Consider the following 17,261-nt stretch of genomic DNA (forward strand, 5'->3'; position numbering starts at 1 on the left):
ATCATCAGTGCTAACTGAAAGTGAGTTGGCTCTATTTTTTTTTTAATATAGGAAAAAGGATTTTAGAATTAAGTTTAAAATTAAGTATAGAAAGATAAAATGTACTCACTTGTCAGTTACGCACAGGAGTTCCACATAGTGGAAAATCATTATCACAAATTAAAACAACATTTACGACTATAAATAACACACCACTTATTTGGAATCAAATTTTAGAATAACTGACAACAACAAAGAAACTTTGAATTGGTATAACGAATGTCACTGCTTCTTAAATTGTGATATATTAGGAGCTTACTTATTCCTACACAAATTAAACCAAATTCATTCCAAAATTTCTTTTATATCGGAAAAAAAACTAATCATAATTTAAATTTTTTCAATTTAACTATAGATAAATTACCAAATAATTTAGAGTAACCGAGTAATATATCGAAAACCCGCTTAAATAGACTACAAAATTTCAATTTATTTCAACCATCGTCAGCAACATAAAATGGCTCTACTCTTAAATTTCAAAACAAAATATATATTCTCAATAAATTGCTTACAATAAAAACTATAACCCCAACCTAATTAATGCTTTATTTAATAAAATCAACTAGCTTAAATGAAAAAACAAATTTTTCCTGGCGTTAAAAAAGACAATAAATTTATTTCTTTACCATTTATTAATTTCTTATCTAAATAAGAAAATTCATAATAACACCTTCATTAAAGACCAGTCAAAAACAATTTTCTTATAACCAAAGGCAAAAGCAACTTAGGTTCAATTTTGGTTAGTACTACGGATAAATATAATATAAATATAAATACTCTCTATAAGGTGGACATAAGTATACTCTCTAGGTCAGGCAAAAAATCCTTTAGTCTGAATTATCATTATGGAAGCTAATTGTATTTATGGCCCCCTGGGTGTCCGAGTATATAAGTATATTAATTTGTTGAGTATCTCTTTCTTGGAAATATACATATCGGGTGACAATTTGAAAACGAACAGCATTTAATATTGCCTCTACCAATGATTACGCAAACTAATTTACCATTTTTGTGTTCCTTATAAAATTCTACGTAAACTGCATTTAATTTAATCCTGGCTTAACCTCACAAATAAATGAAATGTATTTTATGTACATTTAAATAAGGCAACTCCTTGAAAAAAATTATTAAGCCAGTATGACCAGTACAGCCGGTATTTAAACTATTCTCGGACGTTTTGAATAGTTTCAGGTGAAATAGTTCTATACTCCTGTATAATTCTTTGTTGTAATTTTTGAATTGAATCTGGTTGAGTTTCAAATGCAACAGATTTCAAGTGACCCCATAAGAAAAAATCCAGCGGTGTCCGATCTGGTGGCCTAGATGGCTATTCTATGAGTCCCGTCCTATTAATCCACTGCTCTGAGTAATGATTATCCAGCCACTCTTTTACTGGGCGATCTAATGCGAAGGCACTCCGTCCTGTTGAAAGTGCAGCAAATGTTCATCTAGAGCAAGATTTCCATTGGCGTCCCTTTGATTTTCCACCTATTGAACTATAAGAGGTTCTATAGTTGTGTCTAACATTTCTGCACAAATTTCACCATTTACAGTTCCATTAAAGAGAGGACCCATTACAGTTCCATTAAATAAGAGAGATCTGGATCATCATCCTCTAATTCTTAAGTAATTAGGAGTTTGTATGAATGAAATACTATAATACTTTTTTGACTGACTCACGCGACAGTACAGTTTGATCTGCAACTTTAGGAAGGAACGTAGTGGGAGTCATAGTAACTTCACCAAAAACCTCAATCTGAGCAGTCTTGGCTCATTCCTTTTCCTATTGCGAACAGATCATGTTTTTTCAAATTTTGCTACTAACTGACGGATGTACTTGTGTCCAACATTTCTTTCACGATGTCTTTGGCTAAATATAGTTCGTTCTTGTAAAGCAACGATTTTAAGCTCCATGAATGAAAATCAAATCTACGCGTTCAGAAATAGTGTAAACTATTTGAAGAAATGACATTAATAATTAAGAACTATTTATGAAATTAACTTTTACAGAATGTTCTTAAAGAACATAAAATGAACACTACGAGTCGGAAAATAAAGAACAAGTATCTACTTATTATTTAATAGCAGACATAAGCAAAGTGAGAATCTTGTTCTGTCAGTATTGGCAAGTACAAACACTTTTAAACGAACTGCTATGAGACGATCAATGCAATTTGTTTTAAAATTAGATATTACATTACATTTCACTTATTTATAAGGTTAAGCCACGATTTGGAAAAAAATTAATAAATGTAGTTTATGTAGAATTTTATATGGAACACAAAAATAGTAAAAGAAATAGGGATTGCCATTTAAAATTTTAGGGATAGGTGCACTGGGGTCAGGGGGTTAAAAGTAACACGACAACAAATGCCTCAAAAATTGTCCCCTTTGCTATGTAAATTAACGTGTTTCGCCTAATTTTTATATGGCACAGGTGTTGCATAGTGGCAACTTCAGGAGCTAATAATGTGGTATTCCTAAACTGATGGCAATATTTGTTCTTTGCTTTTCACTATATATGCTGAATTTTGATTGCTCATTAAGCCGTGAAGTGTGTTGAAGAACCACCTTTACAGTATTTCCTGCTTGTAGTATTTTGAAAATTATTATTGGAAGTACACTACATTAAAATAAAATTGGAATATTCCTAGTGATTAATAATTATATAAAAAAAAATGATTTTTTTTTGATACCATATCTCCCAACAGAGATCTACATAATAAAAGCTTATATAAACTCGTACTATTCTTTTAAATTTTCTTTTTGTATATCCGGGCGATTTTCCATATTTTTTTATACTATTTAGTACACCGTGTACAAGTTGTGTCAAAGTAAACAATTGCATAAGTAAAGTGAGGATCGTAACCATTTAAGTTATGCCTATTTAATATAAATTTATTCTTGCTAAAAATGTTGCTAAGATACATCTGACAAAAATTAAATTATTCCAAATTACGTTAAAAAAAATAATTATTTAATTTTTATTAATAATTTAATAAACGCAGGTGGTTTAGTCGACTCCTTTATTGGTAAATAAAGTATAAAATGGCCACAAATATTATAAAATAATTTTTCAAGATTTTGATCCAATATTATACGGCATTATATTGACATTCGATGCTAATTTTTCTAGTATAATTTTTTAATCCTATAATACCAAGAGTTACCAGACGACAATCGCCATGAAAATGCCAATCAAGTGCTTTGTTATAAGAAATGTTATACTCCTGAGCCCAGATGTTTTAACCTAGCGCACGTGTGTGCTAGGAACTCCCCTATAACATGGTCTATAGTGTTTTTCTTCTCTCAATACCAATAGTACTTTGGTGTTTTCGTAATAGCTAGGGTGTGAAAATGGTATCTTAGTGCCATTGTTTTTTAACTTACCAGTCATTAGCCGAATTTCGCATCTCTTTGGGCATAGGAATTGTCTGGTGAGACAAATAAACCATTTATCTTTGTATTATTTATCCTATATCGTGCCAGATGATTCCGTCTATCTCTAAATACCTTTCTAGCAAGCACATTTTTAATAACCCGACAGCTTTACATTAAGCTATGCCGATCATAGGTTCGGACCTACCTATGATTTTACGGATTCTAGTCAAGCAAGAGAGTTTGATTACTTGTTAGCAGTATTACCAGCAAATAAACCCTACTAGTATATAGAATTTTACTACAGAAGCCTGCACCAGATAGTATTTTTGGTTAATAATTCAGGCCTATATGGATTTTGTCAGTATTCCATACCTGCCATATTAGTAGCAAAGATCTAATGACGTTAATTTTTTTAGTACAATCCCTATGAACCTGATGTATTTGACCAATATTTGGCACAGCAAGCAGCAGAAAGACAACAGGAAGAAGTGTGTCAGCCATGTGTAAGTTTTTTTTAGTAATTATATTAGTTTTATTATTAGAAACTTCTTATATTAAAAGTTTTTAGGAAATAGTTAGATACATATTATCAAATATTATGTCTTTTTTTAAAAGCTATATTTTTCATACTAGTTTTTTACTATTACAGTCTCCTGCTCCAATAAGGTCTCCTGTTCCAATAAGTCCTCCAGTTCAAAGAAGTCCCTCTCCACCTCCTTCACCATTTGAACCGGTTGGTAAGTAAACAAAAAAAATCAAAATTAAATGCATATTTAAAAAATTATCAAGTGTCATATTACTGCAAGTGGGATCGACGCCACAGTGGGTTAAAATTTATGAATTATGTAGAAAAGCCCTTGGTAACAAAAGAAAGCTATTTAAATATTTCAAAGTAAATTCTATAGAAAAATTTAGTTTTCTAACAATTTGTCTATTATGCATGGAGTTTTAAATAGCCATTATTCAGATTGGCTCCTTCGGATATAAGTATGTGAATGTGTATTCAATTTACCTTTTTTTGTTATTTTTGATATATTACAAAAAAAAAGTCTAGAAATTGCTTTTAAAAAAATATTCTTAATAACGCAGTATTGCCAGTTTACATGAAGACTTAAATATTTTTTTTTATTATTACTTGCACATAACACATCAACATTTTTGTATTAAACAAAATTTTTAAATTAAATGTTACCATTCGGTTACTATACATAACCTATTAATTATTATTAAAGTTATGTTAAGGTAATGGCACAAAATATTCAAAACAATTAAAATTAGGTTATAAAAATGTACAAGAAATTAGTTAACTTTTATCCTAAATAAAAAAAATTATTACTCTTCACCTGGCAAAATTTAATTCAATCAAATTAACTCATTTGCTTTGTTTTGAACTAGTTGCATTGAAGAGGGTCATAAGAATTCTGCCGCTATGGAAGAACACTGTAATTTTTTTAGAAAGTTTTCTCTTGGTCTAAGAACAAAAGCAAAAAATTGGACACATCTTCATTGGATGCTGTGCGACTATTCTTGCGAGAGTGGTGCTCTCTTAATTTCTTAAAATCTTTCTATTCTATTGGCAACAAAGCGCTTTAAATTAAATTATTTATTTCTTATTAATTATTTCTGGCCTGTGAATAAGGAACTTTAGTAGGATTGGTGGTATGTTATAGCATGGATACATAAGAACGAAATAGTTAGCTCTTTCATCTTCGAAATTTGTCTATTTCAATTTCATGATCACTTGATATTACAATGATTATAATATGAAGTTTATCAATTAGTTTTAAATCCAGTTTGGTAATTTCAGCGGAAATAGTTGAATTAAAAAAAACGCTTTGCCGTGTTACCAGCATTGGTATTACTTAATCCTGGTTTTGGCTTGTCAACGATCAAGCCGAGTCGTTCTCTAATTAAGGTTATATTTGTTTTTTTGTTTTTGAAGATTCCTATTGCCAGATTTTCGGAATTAATTGGCCTCTTAAGAAGTTGATCCGTATTATTAAAATCTTTGCATGTGGCTTTACATATGTAGCATTTTTGGGTAGATATCGTTTCCAACACCTTTTTATATATCAACGTTTCTACAATAGATTTACGTATAATTAATGTAGTGATTTTGAGCACTTTATAGTTTTACCAAAGGTAAAATGGGACATATTTCAAAATGGGGCAAAATCGATCAAAAATTTCAATTGGAATATGAAATTGTACTAATTCGTGAAAACTATAATAAAATAAAATTATCAGATGGTTCTGGATTCATAACTAAATCTCGTTGTGCTTTTAAAATATTATTGAGTAATTGCAAATTTTTGACATGCAGCTTTAAAATAAAATGTAGTTCTTGAATAATTGCTTAAATGTTTCAAAATAATAAGAATATTAATCTACTGACTTGTGCCTTAAAGAGAGCAAAGTCACTTTATATTAAATATAAACAACTTATATCGCACAATCTATTATAAAAAGTAAGAAAACAAACCAATATAACTCGAATAAATTAGGAATTATACTGGCATGCGCAAAAACAAATTATTTTTCAAGCAAAATGGCATGAATCTTTACAGAATTGTGTTAAAATATTTTTTATAATTTATTGTATAAAAATTGTTGATTTTGCCTCAATGTGCGACGTTTTAATGTATATTTTTCCTTTTTTCCACATTACACGTGCAGTTGACACACTTGAACATTATTTTTGATGTAACTAGACAGTCTACAAGTGTTCAGCCATATTGAAATATTTTGAAAAACAAGTTTTTCTGCATTTTCCTTTTTCTTAGCCATGAACCTGGGCCAGCTTGCAGAGCATTCTTTACAAAACTATACTTAAGCAATTTTTTATAATGAAACACCTTTACTAAAATAGAGCGATCAAACTTAGCAGAACCTCTCTCTTTTAAGCATTTCAACCAAGGGTGTGTAGCGTTTTTATTTTTTTTTGTTGCTTTTATAATGTAATAATTTATAATTGTATGTATCTATTTGATTTTTATTTTTTGTTAAGAAAGTACTGTATCGAAAGCTCACTGTTGAGAAAAGTGGACTGTATTTATTGTTTTTTGACAATTAATGGTTGTGAGACCTTACCTGGTTTTCTCTCGATTACAGTTTTTCACTCGCGTTAGCTGGCCAGCTTTTTCTCAGTACAAAATGCGGTTTATCCCATAAACACGAGATTGTATCGGGTGGTACTAGATGCGTGAGCGATGCGGTTTAGCGAATCTACTTCTTCTGATAATGGATTTCAACAAACTGGTTCGTATGTTGGACGCGCACCTTTTTATAAGGCCTCAAAACATTCTTTTGGATGCATTTGAATAGAAATACTTTAACTAACTGTTTCTATACCGTGAGCCAAGCGAAATTGAGTTAAAGTTTAATGAAAATTTGAAATAGAATCCAGAATGAACTACTTTATTCAAACTGTTGTAAAATTTAAGAAAACTGAACAGTATGAATATTGCTGATCGCGATATCTAGTGTCTAGTTAATGGCATTGTAAAAATAAGAACTCCTTGATGGCGTTAACTGTTTTTCGCTTTGAGTTTTAAACAATTTACTGGAATCAAATTGTTTTTCTCTCTCTCTCTCTCTCTCTCTGATTAACGTGATTTTTTTAGCTGTCTGTCTTTGCCATTGGTCACGTATGCCATACTCAAGGATCAACTTTTACGTATTGGCATTTAGGATACTGGGCTGTTGTTGCTATTGTTTTTCCTGTAATTTGAATACTTTGCCTTTTGGTATTAGATTAATTTCCGTACTCACTGAAACTTAAAGCTAAACAAGGCAACGTTGTATAATCAATTCCTGTAAAAGGGCCTGCGTGGAATTATCTATCGAAGAGGTACCCAGAAACTGCGTTTTGGCTTTCTTTCCAAATTTTCAGATGTAATCTTCAGGTTAACAAGTTCAATTGTTTGAGGTTGGGAATCAACCTCATAGTTACCTCAGGGCGACGTAATGTAAATAATTACTTTAATACACTTTATAAAACACCCTCCAATATCTTGAGGTAAGCTTGATTCCTATGCTTTGTTAAACGTTTTCTCGTGGTATTTAAGGCCGCCATTTTTGAGGTTCACGTGTTACTTTTAGGGTCTTATGCTCTTATAGTTATAAACCAGATCTAATGCCAGATCCTAAACTAAATCTTAAGTGAGATCTTAGTTTTAAGGGCCATCTTAAGACCATCCAGAGCCATCTTAGATGTTGTTCTCATTTCCTATCATAAATTAGAGCATTATTAGGATTTATTGCTTCTTCATGACGTTATTGATTGAATCCTAGTCAGCTACTGTTCTTGAATTTGCACAATGGGCTATAAGGTGAAGGAAAATAAAACTGAGTAAGCAATGTCATGATTTCTGATTTGTTATTGTTATTGGGACTAGTCATATTGGCTAATTTATATCATTTGATGGCTATTTAATTTATTAATTATTGTCTAGTATCTAGGGTTCTTCCTTTTTAATTTACATTATAATATAATTTACATATCTAGCTAAATAATAATTTATTCAATACATTTTAATTTCACTATCCTGATTTTCATACAGCATTTATATGTAAGCAACCGCACTGCGAGGTATTTTTATTTTTTTATTTGATTTATACATGTTGTACACTGTAAATGTGCGGTAAGTTACTGACTTTGGTCAAAGAATAGTTATATACTAGCAAGATATTAATTTTTTTAATGTTTTAGAACTTTGGTGCATAAAGTTTTAAGTTCAGGGGTTGTACTATTTTTGTTAACAAGAAACTGTCTTATAATTTTCACAACAATGAATTATTTAAGTGAAAGTTTAAACAATGAACATTGACCAGAAATAGCATATTTTAATAATAATAATAATAATAAAAGGCTTTTATTTTTAACTTGGCGAATCGCAGCAGAGCTGTTTCGTTAACCGAGCATACACATTACAATCGAGAATTACATAACTTAAATAAACATAATTTAAAAACAAAGCAAAAGAAGAAAAAATAAATTTAAATATATAAGTATTTCAAAACGCATAAAGTTAACCTATTTTAAAAAGAAAAAGTAAAAGATAAATAAAACGATTTTATAGAAGCAGAGAACATTAAAGAACGCCTGTAACACAATCTAGGAAGGTAGCTTATTTAATTACCATTTAACAAATATTCTTTAAAATGAGTGTTAAAAGTTATTTATTAATTTATTTTATTTACGCCATTCAACAGAAATACATCCAATTACTGAATGGGAAAAAAATACATTTACAATCAATAACAATAAGAAAATGCTTAAAAAGAAAAACAATGAGAAAAGTAAAGAAAAAAAAACAAAGTTTTACTAAGAATAGTGTACTTTTTTGATATCTGCTATGATACAGTTAAATAAGTCACATTGACCCTGAACAAAATTATATGTGTTACAGGCTCTGCGTAGTGGAGAAAATTTGTTAATGTTAGTCCTTGGTCTAGGTAGGTAAAATGTTTGTGAGTTTCTGGCTGATATGCGAGGTATGTGCAAGTTCAGTTCTTGTAATAATTCTGGCAAGTCGATTAAGTTGTTCACTAATTTATATAGAAACTGCAAATCAGCAGATTTTCTTCTATCTTCTAAAAAATGAAAGAAAAATCTTTCCAGTAACCGTGCATGTGAAAAATCGAATTCTGGGTACACTCCATCGCATTTATAGCAAAGAAATTTTAGAAATTTTCTCTGTATACCCTCAATCTTATTTATACGGTTTTGGTAATAGGGGGACCAAACTTGAGAAGCATACTCAAGTATGGATCTGACATATGAGAAGAATAAGATTTTTAGGCTGATATTATTAAAATTATGAGAGTTACGTATTACAAAACCTAGCAATCTGTAGCTTCGTTTGACAATATCTGTAATATGTGGCTAAAAAGAAAGAGAGCTATCAAATGTTACACCTAAGTCATTCAAAACTGTTGATCTAGGGACTGTGACATTGTCTATGGTATAGTCATAAATAATTATTTTTTTCTTTAAACTGACAGAAACAACATTACATTTAGCAGCATTTAGAGGCAGGTTATTATTTTTACACCATGCATAAAGTTTGTTTAAGTCACTTTGAAGTAAAATACAGTCCAAAATGCTGTTGATTCTATAAAAAACTTTATTATCGTCCGTGTATAATAGACTATTTACAGAAAGTTCATCAGATATTTTATTAATAAATGAGTTGAAAAAAAAGCGGTCCCAAAATTGAGCCCTGTGGGACTCCAGAAGCGGCAACAATCTTTGCCGAGCTTCGACCATAGCACTCTACGTACTGGGGGGCGGTCACTCAAGTAGGATCTAAAAAGATTCGTCAGAAAGGCCGGAAGAAAATCCATAAATTCGATCGAAGTTGTTAACGAGAATGCCATGGTCGAGTCGGTCAAAGGCCTTAGAAAAGTCCGTATATATGACGTCGACTTGAGAGTTGGTATTTATTGATTCAGTTATAAATTCAGTAAGAGAAACTAGATTTGTTGTGGTAGAGTTGCCCTTCATAAAACCGTGTTGTCTACTGTCAATCAGATGTTTCATTGATGGATATAAAGCAGTATGCAGAACATGTTTAAAACATTTAGAAAAATTATTAATTATTGTTATAGGGCGATAGTTTTCTATAAGATTTTTGTATACCGGGATAATTTTAGATATTTTCCAAAGATCAGGAAAGCTTTCTTGTTTTAACGCTAAATTAAAAAGGAAAGTAAATGGTTTAACAAAAGCTATGGCACAATCATAGAGAAGGAAAGCAGGAATTTTGTCGGGTCCAACAGTTGCTTTTGGTTTAATCGTTTTAAGAGCTCGTAATACTTCATCTTCCGTGAATCTGGATATAATGATGGTATCTGCAAATATGTTTTAAGCATTGTTGCCAGGTTGTGTAGCAGTGGAAGAAATATATGCACTTTTAAAGAAATCTGCGAATGCGTTTGCAATAGCTTGAGGATCAGACATAATCATTCCCTGTTGGTCAGTCATATTTTGAGGTAACAAATTGTTATTTTGTGAGCTTTGAATTAGCTTCCAAAAATTGTTTGGTTGGGAAAATAAATTATTTTTAAAAATAACACAGTATTGTCTGTGTGACAGTTCAATATCTTTTTTGATTTTCGATCGCAACTCTCTAAATTTAGTTAAATCATATTGTTGATGAAAACGCCTATATTTCTTCCACGAGCTATGTTTATTTCTAATTGATTCAATAATTTCGGAGGTAAACCAGGGTGGATAAGATCGTTTGCGCCTGGCAGTTTTAGGGACACAGTTATCAAGACAATTATAAATTTTATTATAGAAAAGTTCGACAGCAGAATTGATATCATCCACAAATTCCAATATATTCTAGTTAATGAAAACATCTTGTCGAAATTGCATTGTCTTATTTATTTAATGTACTCTTTTCACGGATGACTTTCCTTTCCACATTGCTGCACATATCTAGTATATAAGCCTATAGAATAGCAGTTTGCTGTCAGTTTACACTTGATAACGGTTGGAGATACTTACCAACCGAAACGTCGTGTTACATTAAATAAATAAGACAATGCAAGTTCGATAAGATGTTTTTACTGTACCATTGTCTACCACCTTCAAAAAAATATTCCAGTTAATGTTAAGAAAGCTCTGATATAAAATTCTTAGGTCAGCTTTTTTAAAATTATAAAAAATATTTTCAATTTTACCGCTATTTATTTTTTTGTCAAGGTTATATCTAAACTTAATCAACAAGGCTGGATGAATATATTCTTCTTTAACTAAGAAATCATGGCATCTCTGTACTTCACAAAGATCTGATCGAGATGTAATAACAAGATCCAGAAGCCGTCCCTGCATATTTTCAATAAAATGTATTTGTTTTCAATCAAAAAATTCTAACAAATTATTAAGTTAGTTATCTCTAAATGACGGATTAGCTCCTTTCGAATACAAAATATTATTACATTATCCCATCTGACAAGCAATTCCGAATTTAAAAGTTTTAGAGCCAAATATGAGAAAGATCGCTGAAAAAGTGCTGTTTTATGATTATATGTTCCAAAGTTTAACCGATTGCGAGTATCACGGACATGTACATCGGTACGTCGAACCAGCTTACTTCTAATATACTCGGGAGATCCAGAGCGCAACACTTTAAAGAGAAAACAAGAAAAATATAATTTAGTCCTGTTTAACATGTTTAACCACTTCAACTCAGAAAGCTTATGGCTAGCATGATCCCTTCTCTTTAAATTGTAAATAAATCGCATGCATGAGTTTTGCACTTTTTGTAGCTTATACTGACACGCGATATCCAAGAAAGGCATGAACACATAGTCACAATAATTACCGACTGAAAGTACCAGAGATTCAAAAAGTTGCTTTTTTAAATTTTGATTTAAAATAAATTTATGTTTGTATAGATTTCTAAGTGAAATATAACTTTTCCTAACTATGTTTGCTACGTGGTTTAGAAAACGAAGATTTGTGTCTATGAGTATACCCAAATTTTTGTATGTAGTTACAACATTATGTTTCTCCTTGTTTGTGGTTAGGTTCATGTTCCTCAGCCCAGTTCTTATTGTGTCCCATATACCTAACAGCAGACTTACTAGGATTTATCATCAAACCATTATTTCTTGAATACTTATAAATGGATTCCAACCATCTGTTAATTTTTTCTCGCGATGCATTTGCACTTCAAAAAACTTTCGTAAACCTGGGTATCATCGGCATATTGATAGATATTATTCTTACTAACAATTTTATGTATGTCCATCGTAAATATAACAAAAAGTAGTGGTCCTAATATGGAGCCCTGTGGAACCCCACTCTTGAGTTCACGCGGATTGGACAAACGATTCTGCACAAGTATCCTCTGAGTTCTTCCTGATAGGTATTTTTTTAAAAATCAGCCGCACTCGTACTAAAACCGTAATAGCCCAATTTTGCACTCAATAGCTCGTGATTGAGTACATCAAAAGCTTTACTGTAGTCTAAAAATATGAATGCCGATATCTTTCTTATATCTATCGCCCTAACAATGTCATCGAGTACTATCACAGAAAGATGTACTGTATACCTTTCTAAACCCAGATTGGCACAAAGCAACTAAATTATTGTCGTATCCAAGTATCCAACAATCTGATTATAAAGTACTCTCTCGAAAATCTCTGAAAATACGGATATCTCGGACAATACAATATTTTTTCATTGGCACTTTTTAGGAGCTACGTGATGGCGTTTTTAGATTTTGTATCCGACGTTTTGTTTTCGAGAAATCATCTTTCTTCATTAACTTTATTTTTTTATATGACCCGGAAAAAAAGTATACGAATGGAATCAGATACAGGTATCTGATTCCATTCATTTTTTATTACAAATTCAAGGATGTATCACATTTTTTTTATTAGATGCAGAAATAAATACGATTTTCCACAAAACAATTTTTTTTTCGAAACATTTTCAAACAAAATAATGCTTTAATATTTTGACATATCTAAATATCTGTCATGAGTCACTGATTGAAGTTCATATGGTTACCCTCTTTTACTTTAAAATCATTTAGAAAAATTGAAAATGAAATTAAAACTTCAACGCTCTTTATCTCCACAGGGAAGCATTTTCGGACATTGGTTTATCAGAAGGTTTTGCATCATTTTTACTCAAAGAGTACGCCCTTAAATTTTCCCGCAACACTAATGACTCACATTGTATTTAAATTTAATTTAACTATTCTATTTTAACAATAGTGTAGCTTCGATTTTTTGATACCTCACCTAATTTTTATTATAATTATATACATTTCTATTACTTAAATTTATTGCTCAAAAATTATTAGAAATTTTATTTTTTCTGAACCATATTTACCACAATCATTTAAACATATCTTTATAGATTACCTGGAAGAACATGAGCTTTCTGATTTACCGTTCGGTCCGCCAATGGCTCCAGAAGAAATAAGAGAATTTCTTGAAGAAGTGGGACAGTATGTAGATCAAACAATAACTTTAATTAGCAGTAACATATATATATTTTTTTTGAATTAGGACTAGTCCGCTTCAACCTTCTCCACCGGCTTCTCGACCCCGCAGTAAGTATTGACTTTTTATATATTTTGGTAATACAAGTTAATTTTTTGGATATTAGTAAATAATATTTTAATAGTATAAATCAGTTAAACTATCAAAATATTTAGTTTAAAATGTTAGTCCAATATTTTTTAACTTATGTAAATTTGTTTACTACTTTTGTTTAAATAGACCAATCTTAATTATACAGGGTGTTTACTAAACATGCGGTAAATATTAAAGGGATTATTCTTTGGACTATTCCAAGAATATTCTGTCCTTTTAATTTGACCAAAAAAATTTGACAATAACAATTACTTATTACCAAAAATTACATGTAATGTTTCCTTATTTACAGCTGTTTAAAATGACTTGAATCTTCTCCTCATCAAATCCCAAACTCTTTTAAAAACACCGGGGTAGATTCTGATTGCATAACATTCAACAATTATTCGATTTCTCAAATCTTCTACATCTTCCACTGAAGTAGTATAAACTAATGACTTTGGATATCCCCATGGCAAATAATCCAGGGGGTTTAAGTCCGGTGATCGAGCAGGCCATACGTGAGGTCCACCTCGACCAGTTCAGTGATCTCCGTATGTTACTATTAAAAACTGTCGAGCCAAAATGCTAAAATGCGCTGATGCATCATCGTATAAACCACATTGCATTTCTTGTATAACGGATTTCCCTTTCATTTAATAGGCAAAATTTATTACAAAGTTTTAAATAAATATAAATTGACCTACAATATTGTTCATAATAACGACTTAAAAAGTTCCTTTAGATCCGTGTCCTTTTTTGGTTCAATCTCCGTAAATTTAGCAAGATCCTTTAAATCTCTAAATGTGAAAATCGCGTTTAAGACAGTCAATAATTTAAAGAACCAATTGGTCACTACAGTGGACAAAGCAAACATCCTTTCTAAATCGGGAGTTTACTCTTTAAAATGTGACGATTGCAACGCAGTATACATTGGCCAATCTGGAAGAAAAATCTCTACACGCATTAAAGAACACGTAGCGCTTTTTGAAAAATTTAAAAATATCAATGTCAGTGATACCAAATCAGCGTTTGCTAACCATTTGCTGGCCTCAACTCATAATGTTTCTCTGGTGGTGGGAGCTGAAATGCTTCATGAATGCCCTAAAGGTAAGAAGCTTGACCTTCTGGAGAAAATGGAAATTACAAAAGCTAAAAAGAGTCCTGTTCTCGTGTGTGTGAATGACGTGTTTAACTGTTTACTTTTGAACCTAATTTAATTTTTAACAATTTAATTTAGTTAAGTATCTTTTAACATTTTCCTTTTAGTCACTTTCTTCAACTTACATTAGCTAACGTGTTAAGTTGTTTTAGCATTAGGTCCGTATAGTCGATAGGTTTTACACTTACACTTCTAACTTTGTGGTACCGGGTTCTATTCTCGATGAGTCTGTATTGTTGTATTCCACTTTTTATTTTTTGCTTTGTACAATTATAACCTAAAAATTATTGTTTATTTATGTACTGTGAAGTGTGTGGATGGCTTCTAAAGGTTTTTTATTGTTTTATGTAAGTTTTTAGTTTTGTTTAAGTAATTTTTTTATTTCATGCTTGATGATGCTCTAACTAGAGCGAAACACGTGTAGTTCGTTTATTACATGTTGTGAGACCGTGACTTTGTGTTTTGCTTTGTTTTCGTCAATTTTGTATGTTGGTCTCTCAGAGAATATTGGATAAAATTTTTGGATTTGTAGCTAATGGTATATTATCCCGAAACTGACTGTAGCGTTTTTTCCAAAATGTTGCATTATACCTCGCCGCTAAGTTTTCTTGGCACAAAGAACAGTTCAATTAGGAAACCACCTATAATTCCCACCCAGAGGTTTAAAAACTGATATTAAAAGCGATTTTTAAGCACCTCATGTGGATTTTCTTCTCCCCATATATGGTTATTGTGATAATTCCTTTGTGAGCATTTCTTGATAAACTGGCTTCGTAGGTAAAAGGAATAAAAGTCAGAAGTTGAGGTATTTGAACCAATAGGTGTAAAATCGATTGACAAAATGCAATACGTGGAATAAAATCTATAGGAAGAATTGCCTGAACGTATTGTATGTGGTATGGGTACAACAAATATTCTCTAAGAACCTTCCAAATTATTAAGTTACGTATTTGCAATTTTTCGAGTATCTTCTGTCCTGGCTAGCACATTCCGTGCTAATTCTCACTGTCATTGGCCTTCCTAGTCCTCCACTTCGCTTCAATGCTCCTGTTTCAAGAAGTGGTTGATGTATACTTTGGAAGGTTTTTCTATTAGGCACATTACGATTAGGAACTCATTCACGGTACAACCGACTAGCTTCTAATGAATTGCCCATCAGCAAATCCATAAATGTAATGTATGTCAGCCATCTCGGAATAGCCATCGTATAGTCGTTCATGATAGACGACTTCACTAACATGACTTAAGTATTAAACACACAAAATATACGTCTAAATTTGTCTAAAATTTTGACACTGATTGATAAACTCATATTTTTTTCTTAATTACGTTAATCTGAATGTTTTTAAAAGATACCAACATAATTGTCAGATTTTTTATTACTTGGTAGGTTCAGTGTAGTACGCTATACTTTCATTCTTTTTCGATACGTATCTTCGAAATAAAGCGTCCATTCAAAAATCATAAAAAGACAAACTATCCTTAGAATAGTTTAAGGAATAATCCCTTTAACTTTGTAGCATATTAAGTAAACAGCCTGTATATAACTGGTTATGACAAAATAGATTTTAAGATGATTTTGTTAAATCGTATGGCAACAAGCGTCTGCGTCTCGAATGAGATACGAGGTCTGGCTATTAAATAACGATACTGGTTATGAAAAATAGTTTTATTATTATAAAAAATATTTTACGTTCAAATGACACTCTTCAATATACTCCCCACGCACCTGCCCATACGTTTTCGCCATTGATCAAAGCAGTGTTGGAGGTCTTGTTTGGTAAGGGCCTTTGGGAGCTCTGACGTTTTTTGTTTTACCGCCTTTATCAACTCAAATCAGGTCCCTTTTAAAGCATATTTTATCTGCGGAAACAAAAAAAAGTCAGATGGTACCAAATCTGGTGAGTATGGTGCGTGTTTGAGCACTGGGGTGCGTTTATCGGCCAAATACCACTACAGTGCGGGTATACACGATCTGGTTTGGGATCGTGTCTACCCGCATGTGATATACGCGATACACACTGCGTTGCAAACAGATATGCACTAAGAAAAATTCCAAAACTTAATTGCTTCCAGACTTTCATCGAGAAATAATGTCTTGTTGCTAAAAATTATTTGTGGTCTTGAAGCAAAAGATTTTTTGCAAGAGTCAGTATAACGTAAACATTGAAGGCATCCATATTTTGAAAGCGGTGTAGAAAAAATCTAAAAATTTTTATGCAAATATTCGGCAGTATAATCAGAGAAAAACAAACCACCATGGTGGTTTGTTTCTCTCTGGTATAATGATGTTATACTGCCGAAGCCTATTGAAGTTTTTCAATTATTACAGACTGTCTAAAAAAATCATTTTGCAAATTGTTAACTGTGTTAACACAAGATATTTATTGTAATAATTTAGGCGAAAATGACTTAAAATGCGCGTTACAACCGGAACGTGTATTGTGATACATTTAAGTAGATGTGTTGGCTAGGACCATCCCGTCGTCCATCGGCGGTTGCTACCGTAGCAAGCTGCGTTTCTCTTATGCGTTAGCACCGCATCGTGTATTGCCTCCTATTTAAACCTATGTGTTGT

The 17,261-nt window shown here is 31.6% G+C and overlaps 1 protein-coding gene across 2 annotated transcripts in view; it reads left to right on the forward strand.

The window, feature by feature from the left end:
• Window positions 1–17,261, forward strand: part of LOC126735791 (titin-like) — a 291,189-nt gene that overhangs the window by 93,814 nt on the left and 180,114 nt on the right. For both annotated transcript variants that reach the window (XM_050439900.1, XM_050439901.1), the window contains exons 24-27: window positions 3,837–3,923; window positions 4,070–4,157; window positions 13,304–13,394; window positions 13,456–13,499. In XM_050439900.1, the coding sequence (XP_050295857.1) occupies window positions 3,837–3,923; window positions 4,070–4,157; window positions 13,304–13,394; window positions 13,456–13,499 (310 nt within the window). The remainder of the gene's footprint in view (window positions 1–3,836; window positions 3,924–4,069; window positions 4,158–13,303; window positions 13,395–13,455; window positions 13,500–17,261) is intronic.

Source organism: Anthonomus grandis, chromosome 4 (genome assembly GCF_022605725.1).
Source record: "Anthonomus grandis grandis chromosome 4, icAntGran1.3, whole genome shotgun sequence".
NCBI classification, from domain to species: Eukaryota; Metazoa; Arthropoda; class Insecta; order Coleoptera; family Curculionidae; genus Anthonomus; species Anthonomus grandis.